The sequence below is a fragment of the Tyto alba genome, unplaced genomic scaffold (assembly GCF_018691265.1).
Source record: "Tyto alba isolate M040663 unplaced genomic scaffold, T.alba_DEE_v4.0 Super-Scaffold_19, whole genome shotgun sequence".
In the NCBI taxonomy this organism is placed as follows: domain Eukaryota; kingdom Metazoa; phylum Chordata; class Aves; order Strigiformes; family Tytonidae; genus Tyto; species Tyto alba.
In genome coordinates, this window is record NW_024881281.1 from 7,273,452 (window position 1) to 7,282,894 (window position 9,443).

The window sequence follows — 9,443 nt, forward strand, 5'->3', positions numbered from 1 at the left end:
TGTTAAGGGTACGGGAGAAGTAAGAGACATGCCTGGGATGCAGTCGTGGTTTTTCTGCCACTCCTTCGATAAGCAGTGTGTGTCCCACTGCACTTGTTCTGCTTCCTTCATTTTGCGCCAGGTTCCTGGTTTCAGACACAAACATCTCTGTTCTTCCGTTGGCTTCATGGCACTTCCCCACCAGCTCCTCACCCTGCACGTTGCCAACTCCTGTTTCCATGAGTCAGCATTTTCTCCCGATGACTGTCCCTCTTCCCACCTACTACTTGCCCATATTTATCAGATTTCCTCATTTATCTGATTTTTATCACCCTATGTAACAAATTCACGGAAGAAAAAATCCATCCAAGGCTATTAACTTCAAAGACACTGCCTCCAGCATGGCGAGTGCTGGAGCCACAAATTGCAAGATATTAAGAGAATATTCAGAGGAACATTCACTGTATATTTGCTCTTTCTTACACTTTCCTCAGGCATGCTCTCCTGCATGCCCTCTGACCACTGCCAACTCTTCACAGTGTGTTTAAAATGAGATATGCAGCTAAAATTGGAGTCTTACAAATTTGATTCCTCTGTATCTTTAAAGCCTCTTATGAAAGCACCATCATCGGTCCCAGGAAAACAAATGCAGCTACTTCAGGAGGAATAAAATCAGCCCAGTAGCCCTGACTGCCCTGGCTTGTCTGTCGCTTGGTGAACTCAGCTTTTCCAGTCTCCCCAACCAGGGAGAAATTAATGTTCCTGCAAATCTGAGACAAGGAGGAATGTGAGTGGAAAATAAACTCTCAGGGCAGAGGCAGAGCATCAGTGCTCCAGAATCCAAGGCTGCAGAGAGGTCCAGCATGCAATGCAGCATGATTTCTCACCTTTAAAAGCAAATCCAAAATACAAGAGGTTTTGCAAGCAGGCATGAGAAAATGACACCGAAATACTGCACAGCTGATGGAAAGGCAGCTCTGAACTGCTCCTGATGTACTGTGCACATATTTCTTCATCTTTCACAGCCGGACATAAAACAGGGCAGTCAGTGGAGAGGGATGGAGGATTTGAAGAAACCCTTTCCCTTCCCCCAAGGCCAGCCTGTCCCCACACTGCAGAGCCCAGCACACAGACCCACAGTAAGCAGTCCTCCCAGGGATGGACCCAGTTGGGACTCTCACAGGGGGAAGAGCCTGCTCAAGGGTGCAGGTGCTCATCTGGCTGAACAACTGCTGGTGTCATCAGTCCTCGATTTTCTCCTCACCCTGCTCTCCAGTGTGGTACAGAGACCTGTAACTCATACTCCTTCCAGATGGCTGGTACCTGCCTAAAGCAGAAGCATGACAAGGTGCGTGTGTGTGGCCCTGGACAGACTTTTCCCAGCTGTGACCCAACCTCTCTCCACGTTAAATACAAATCATTTTGCAAAACCAGGATGTATGCAGCCAGAAACTGCAGTTGATGATTGCTGGGATACAATCCATCTTGGTTACCAGATAACCTGCAGCATGGGGTTGTGCAAAGCAAGCTCCTCAAGTATGACAACATCATCACCTTCCTGCCCTTGGGCCACTCTGTGACCCCTGGGCACCCCTGTGTCCCTTGCAGGGTCTTTTCCTACCTTCACACCTTATGAGAGGGATGTCTGTGTTTTGTAGGATGAGAAATACATACAGATCCTGTCCTACCAACTACCATTTTAACACTGATTACAAGCTTCTCCCTTGTCTCTTATCAGCTTTTAGAAAGATTTGACCTAGCCCCACTGTGGTAAAGCAGGGCTATGCTCCATCCCCACAACAGACAGGGGACACTAACAGCAGCTCTGTTTCATTACACACCTTGGAAATCTTGGTTTGGTTATAAAATTCAGCTGCCTGGTCAGGAGCCAAGACAGCCAAGCTACCTTTTTCCCCCATTGCAGATTTTTCTGGGTGCTGCTGAGCAAGTAATTGAATCTGCAGAGAAGCAGGCACAAGTATTTATATTTGAAAAAGGCAAAACTTAGAAGAAGTGGGAAGTAAATGTGTTAATATCTTCAGTGCAAACACAGAAGGACTTTGCAACCTCTGCTTCTTGCGTACTCACGCATATTGCCAACCATTTGAGCTAAGATGTGGGCATTGGCTTTCTATAGAAATTGTTAGGGCTTTTTGTTGTTAAGGTCTGAACAAAGATCAGCCTGCAGCTCCCAGCACTGCAGGCTCAGGCAGCCCTGAGGTCTTCATGGAGCATCTGGACTCTCTTTTTGGATACATGTCAGATAACTCTAGTTTGTAAGCATGCAAAAAAAAAAAAAAAAAACCAAACCTGGGGAAGAATGATAAAATATAGCTCTTTCCAGGTTTGGTATTTTGATGGCTGGAGTGGAGACGATTGTTCTCAGATATCTCATCTTTCTTGTAACAGAAACTCTAATCCAAAGAAACACTCCCTAGAAAGGCGTGAGACTTTGCTGCTGATGAATGCACTTGGGACCAAAGCGACTGGCCCTGGGCTGTGTGAGGGCTTCAGCCTGGAGAGCTACTCAGTTGCAGTTCAGGAAATCCTCTGCCCATATGGAAGTGCCACTGTCCTCTAACAGGATCATAGCTTGAAAAGTTAATACCAGGTCTCCTTCCCACATCAGAGCCTCGGCAACAGTATTTGTGGTCTCAGAAGCTTGGTTTTATGGAGTGGAGAGACTGGACTACCTACCATGTTCAGCTCTGAAGAGACAGATGTGTTCTTACACCTTGAAAGATACATCAGGGAGCCAGAGTGGCAGATTTTGTATGCACAGCTCCATCAGCTCTGTCTTTGCCCAGATATCTGCTCCACAGTTCTCCCTCACATGTACATGTTTTCCAAATTATTTGCAGTTTCCCAGGTGCCAAGAGCACCTTTTCTGCTTGGGTTGCATTGGCTTAAAACCTGTTCTAATTGCTCAGACTCCAACGCATCGGGAATGGCATTCCTTGCACCTCTTAGTAAAGCAAGAACTCATTCGGAGCAATTATAGGATTTTGTCCTGGAATGAGCAGCATTGAAAAGCAAAATCTCTAATGGATTTATCAATTATCTAAGAGATGGAGGGAAAAAATCATCCCCTTGTACCACTCACAAAAGCCAGAGGTGTTGTTCAGTGGTCAGTATGGAAATGCGAATGGCAAGAGCAGCACAAGACTTACAAACTGATGTCCAAAAGGGTATTTTCCCAGAACTCCTAAGCAGCTAGCTCAGATGCAGAAAGCCTGCACTCACAGTGGGAGGAGGGCAACAAGACTGCCAACACTGCACATGCTGTTTCTCTTCATGTTGTTCCAGCAGGAAGGAAGACTACAGCCATAGGACACCCCTATGCAACAAGGAAGCAAAGACTTTGGCAAGTCCCCTTGGCAAAAATTTACAGAGGGTGAAGTGAGAAAGATGCTGAGGCAAAAGATCATATTGCAGTAATGGCCAACACCCAGATGGTGTGACAGCCCTGTCCCAAAACCAGTTTGTCATCACAAGTCCAGAGGAGCCAAGGACACAGTGAGGAGGCAATGGCTGGTGTCCCTCATCCTCCACGTCCCACACAAGTGACCTGGCCAAGCCATTTGGACATGTCTTTGTACAGAGAATATGAGCTTACTTAGAAAGACAGTTAAAATGAAAATTACCTTCCCCTTCATATAGTCTTGCTTTGTGTTTTCTTCCATTCATCCCTACAAATAAAGTCGCACTGGCTCTTCATGGCAGGCAGCTATCTGAGGTTGACTGTACATTCATAGCACTTGCAGAAAACAGCACTAAGTCATCTGCATGAGGCTTAGTGCTGCCAAGGCAAGAAAAATTAATTTACTCAGATTTTGAGCAAGATGGAATACGAACTTTTCCTAATTGGGATGGTAAGAAATGGTGTTTGTAACAGCAAGAACTGGTTTTATTGCCCAGAAGACCTTGCCTTAGTGTCATCTTTTATTCTGCTGACCTACCCTTTCTAGTCAAGGGTACGGCGCTACACACTCTCAGACATTAAATTAATAGTTTTCTATCGTTGCCAGTGGAAAATTTGAAGCTCTTTAAATGCCACAAATTTCTGCAAAAGGCAATGAGCTTGTCATTTAATGCAGCTTTGCCTGAACACCTGACATGGAGGATCTATACCAGCATTTTATAATTCTTACTGTATCTGTGCTCCCACTAGGAGCAACAAGTTCTTTTGTGGATATTTGAATTCCTACTGACTGAGGGGGGCTCCTTGGTTGAAGCATTTTCATTTGTAACTATCAACAGCTCCATCTGACCTCCAGGGAAGCTGAGGCTTGGCTTTTAAGAAATTCGGATCCAAAGGAACCTCTTGAGATTAAGAAGTAGTCACAACAGCCAACTCTGTGCACGCACTCTAGCTGTGCTCCTTGCTTGTGTGGCTCATGGGGTGCCAGAACAGGGACGTGGTCAGCTGCTGAGTTTATCCCTTCTGTAAGTGCATCTGGGGAGGTTAGCAGGGCAAGCAATTTTGGAATTGAAGGGTGCAGGGAATATGCCAAAATGGAATGACTTTGCTCCTCTCCCCTCTACCAATTTAGGGCATCAGGAGGGAGCCTCCATTTCAGCAACCTGCTCCCAAACCATCCCAAGTTTCCAGGGCCAAAGCAGATGCCACTGGAGCAGCATTCCCTAAGAGATGCAGGCAACTGAGCTCTTGTGGGAAGTGCTCTAAAATCTGATATCATTATGGGAACTTTCCAATTTCCAGCCAGATTGTATCTGTGCCACGTTAACCCTATTCTTCCTACACAGACAATGTTTTTCTCCTTCTCTGATATTCATTAATCTGATTGGGTTCCTACACCTGCAGTGCCTGGAGATTCTCACAGGAATGTAATATCTTACGCCTGTGTCCATGCAGAAATTTTGGAAAGCAAGACCAGAGCAATTTCAAAGGCCCAGGACCAAGAAAACATTTGCGACAGCAAGCCCCCAGGTACCGTTATTCAGTGGTAACATGGTGGGACACATCACTCTGCAGAGGAGCTAGGAAACCCTGCAGTGTATTGCAGGGTGCAGAGGCACACAGAAAACAGATGGGAAGACAAGATGCAACAAGGGAAATTTCCACTGGGCCTATGGAGAACATTCTTTTCCATGAAAGTGCTGCAGCTTCAGGACAGGGTTAGAGAGGTGGTGGGATCCCAGCCCTTGGAGCTATTCAACACTTGCCTGGTCAGGCCCTGAGCGACTTCTTCCAGCTCTGGAGCCAGCCCTGCTCAGGGCAGGGCTGGGCAGGAGGTTCCAGGTGCGTGTCCCTAACCCACCTCTCTAAATCCAGAGTTCCCTTGCCAGCTCTCAAATGGGAGAAAAGCAACAGCTCTCTGCCCTCAGCACTCAGGAGGGACCTGAGAAAGAAAGCTGATACTAACTTGACCTAAGGATAGTCTTCACATCTGCCCATAGACTGTCCCTGAGGGAATGGTAGAGCAATAGCGGCAGAGGATGAGACTCATGGCAAGAGCTTCCTCATAAAATCAACATCTTTAATCAACTCTGGCAGCAATGAGCCCTCAGGAGGCTCTTCCCCACACTAGATTACTCCCTGGAGGCAGCTGTCCTGTTTGCATAATGCAGCACTGACATCCCAAGGACAGATGTCCTAAAGGAAGCCCAGCTCTGACAGCAGGACAGATGGTGTTGGTAGTGCTTGTCCCGGGCTGGCCAGGAAGAGCTGTGCTCTGGAGGGGAGCTATGTAAGCGTCCCCTCGTCCCCAGCTGTAACACAGCACCTTGGTTCCCTTGGAAGGGGGTTTGAGGACATGGCTTCCACAGGCCAGCAGCACTGGTGCTTGCTCTGCCAGGGACAGCAGCACTGAGCTGCTCCTGGGTCTGAACTGGAAGCCTTTCACATCACTAAAGCCACTTGATTTCAGGAGGAAAGGGTGTTTGTTTTTTTTTTTTTGTTTTTTTTTTTTTTTGTTTTTTTTGTTTGTTTGTTTGTTTGTTTTTTGTTTTGTTTTTTGTTTTTTTTTTTTTTTTTTTTTTCCCAGGGAAAGACAAGTTAGCCTTTCTGGGGATCAACATCAATGTTAAGGATAATACTACCATGGTACCATCAGAGTAACATCATGGCACTACCACAGTACAGCACAGTACCACCAGGTACCACAGTACCATTGATCTGATACCATCAAGTACCACCATGGTACTGCCCCAGTACCCGTTGATACTGCCATGGTGCTGCCACAGCCCCATGGGAGTGGGAAGGGAAATATTAGTCACCCACCAAGCCAGGAGCCTCCAGGATCATGGGGAAACACTCAAAGCAGCCCAAGGGAAACCAAGTGGCAGGTGCTCAGCAGTCACCACCATAGAAATCAAAGGGGGTCCTCACCCCCTCCAGCACCACCCATGTGCACAGTCAGCGCATGGGAGACGCGCTGTAGGGATTGGTTAGAGCTGGGTGCATGGCCCCCACCCCACAGGATGCTGTTTGGCTGCTGGAGCACCCACAAACACCCCTTGGCTCCAGCCACTGGCTTCCCTGCCACTCCCAGCCCTCCCACCCAAGCTCCCCCATCAAGACACAGGGTCTACTTCCTTCCTCTCCAGTCAGCTATCCCAAAGGGAGAGAAGACAGTAAATTTGTCACAGCCAATTTGACTCTCGGGACAGAGGGAAAAGGGGGCTGGGAGCAGAAATGCTTCCCACTCTGCTGCCCCATTTTTTGGCTGAGGTGCTTCTGGAACAGTCAGGGGCTGTGGTCAGAAGCAGACCAAGGACTGCATGGTTAAACGTATTGTTTCCCTAAGCATTACCATAAACAGCTCTTCAAAAAAGAAACATAAGGAACTGTGCTTGAGTGAAACCACTTCATCTCTCAGTGGAATTCCAGCAGCTGTTTCTCCTGTGGGCCAGTCCAGCCTGCTCTCCAGTCAGGCTCAGCAACACAGCACAAGCTTGGCTCAAAAACCTCCTGCTAAAGCCCAATCAATCCTGCTCAGCTCTTCTTCCCCATCCCCAATAATAACAGGCTGTGAGATTAATCCTCCCCTATTTTAAAAGCACCATGGAGCTACCCCACATCCCAGAGGATCCCACGAAGATGGCTGATTTTACCCATGGGAAAGGAGGGCAGGCTGTCCTGAGCAGGATAAGCTGATGAACTTTTGTGACCTGGATCAAGGAGGTGAGACTCAGAGGGAGTCTTTTGGGCTGTTTTTAGAGATGTGCAAGGGGCCAGACATTGCATTGTCTTGAGATGCCCTGGTGCTGTCTGCAGAGACAGGTTCCTCCTGCAGTGCAGGTGCCCAAAGCTTGCCTGGGCTACCCTGTGCAGAGAGAGGATGCTCTGGAATGGGGTGGCAGTGAATCATGGCCCTGCCACTACCTGCAGAGCCGTTGATGCTGCCAGAGCGAGGAGACGCCGCAGCCTTTGCTGGTGCAGGGGCTGTGTCTGCACCAGGTGGGCTCTGCCCAGCGCTGGCCCCATCAGGGCTCCAGCAAGACCCTGCACCAGCTCAGCGAGGGGCAGCTGGAAATCCCTGTGGTAGGGCAGCGAAGGCAGCAGCTCCTTCTCTCACATGTTGGTGTGTGGCAGCGGCTCTAGCAGCTCCCAGTCCCACGGGGAAGGTTTTGTGGGTGGCTCAGCCACAACCAAGCGCAGCTATTTCCTATGCTCGTCTTCATACCAAGGTGACATCCCCCCCATTCTCTGACGCCTCTTCCCCCAAAACGCGCACCGCTGCACCCCGCCTGCCAGCAAACACACCCTGGCAGCCACCTTACCTGGGGGGGTCTGTCTGTCCGGTCACATCCGAGCCCGTCCATCGCTCGCAGCGGCCTAATGAGCTCCAATGCGGAGTGAACTCGCTGGGGGTCTGGAGCGGGGCCGCGGAGGGTCCCTGGGGACTCTTCCTGGGGCTGGGGTGCTCCGGCCCCCTCCGGCCCTGGGGACAGCAGGCAGCTCGCCCTGTCACCGTCCCCCCCCCCGCCTTTACGCGTGCCCAGGTCGGGGCTGGCGGAGGCCGCGGGGACGGCATCGCCCGCCGCCGGGACACGGCTCTGCCCCGCTGCGCCGGGCACCCCCCGCTCCGGCTCCTGCATGGCTGGGGCAGGGCGCCGGGCTCACCCGGCGAAGGTTCTCCGTGGCTCCGGGAACCGGCACGGAAAACCCGAAGGCATCAGAGCCGCGGCGGTGGGAGCAGCCCGGGCCGCGCTCCCTCCCGGCGGGGACGGAGGCGGTGGCAGCAGCAGCAGCATCCCAGCGCCGGGGGAGGCTCCATCCCCGCCTGGATCCGCCGGCTCGGCGGGCGGGCGGCTGCCACCCCCCCCCCCCCCCCCCCGCACACACACCACCACCCCCCCTCGCTAAACACCGTACAAAAGGCCGCTGCCCGCTGCCCTCAGCCCCCCGCCGCCCCCGGCCCCATGCCCGCCGCCCGCCCGGACCGGGATGACGTAGCGGAGGGGCCGGGGGAGCTGCCAGCCCCTCACCGTGGCTTCGGGCAGCCCCCGGCGCAGACGCTGCCGAGTCATCAATATTAAGCCGGGCCGTGCACCCCGGGGGGGGGGGCCGCGCCGCGCCCCGGGCCGCCAATAGCGGCGGCTCCGCTGGTTTCCATGGCAACGGTGCGGGAACGGGGTTTGCTGCCTATTGATGAGGCGGCGGGGGTGATGCGGCAGTGGAGGGGGTGGGGGGGGAAACGGCAGGGCTGCTCCCCCCCCCAGCCCCCCACATCACATCACCCCTCCCCACTCCGGGGTCAGGGTCCCTCAGAGCCCCGCACCCCACAGGGATGGGGGCTTGGGGGGGACAGGACCAGCCCGTTGTGCCCTGTGCAGGGCCAGTGAGTCTGATTCCGGGAAAGCCAGCAGGTTTCCCCCCTTCCCTCCTGCTCTGGTGGCCACCGGGCACAGGAAGGGGCAGCTTGGGCTCTGCCCCGGGGGATTCTCACACATCTTCCCTCCGGGTGAGCAAAACCTCAGCCCACACTCCTGCTGCCCAGGGCATGGCGTACTGGGAGCATCTCGCTGCCAAAAACGCAGTCTGGGCCCTGCCTGCAGCGTGCCCAGGGTAGTGGCTGGGGTGGGGGGTAGGAGGGTGATAAGGTTCAGAAGCATAACACTACAGCAAAGCAGGGCACTGCCACCTCTGAGCACACATACACACAGAGCAGGCAGGCATAGGCTCTGTTTCTCTCTGCCCACTCCCTGCCTTGCTGCGTCTTTGGTGAAGATGCCCTCATTCATCAGCCTGTGCAGCGTCAGCAAGGCTCAGGGGAAAGCCACTGGGCCACCCTGGGGTACATCTGTGTGTCCTTGCTCCCCAGCTCTGCTCAAGGCTTGACCCACCAGCGCAAACCTCATACTGATGCTGAGCAGCTGGGGACAGGTCCTGCTTCCCCACATCCTTGTCTGTGGCAACAACCCCCAGGCCCACTGGAGGGTGGGGAACACATTTGACATTTCACAGCATGCTGCTCCCATTGTGGTCAGGGCTCCTG

At 52.3% G+C, this 9,443-nt stretch overlaps 1 protein-coding gene across 11 annotated transcripts in view; it reads right to left on the reverse strand.

Moving 5' to 3' along the window:
* TSPOAP1 (TSPO associated protein 1) overlaps positions 1-8,466 on the reverse strand; it is a 71,521-nt gene extending 63,055 nt beyond the window's left edge. For 10 of the 11 annotated variants that reach the window (XM_033003723.2, XM_033003766.2, XM_033003729.2 and 7 more), the window contains exon 1: positions 7,726-8,254. In XM_033003723.2, the coding sequence (XP_032859614.2) occupies positions 7,726-8,043 (318 nt within the window). In that variant the 5' untranslated portion in view covers positions 8,044-8,254. Of the gene's footprint in view, positions 1-7,725; positions 8,255-8,433 lie in introns of those variants that run through there. The other variant, XM_042791420.1, reaches the window with a different exon arrangement.
* Positions 8,467-9,443: the final 977 nt, after the last annotated feature.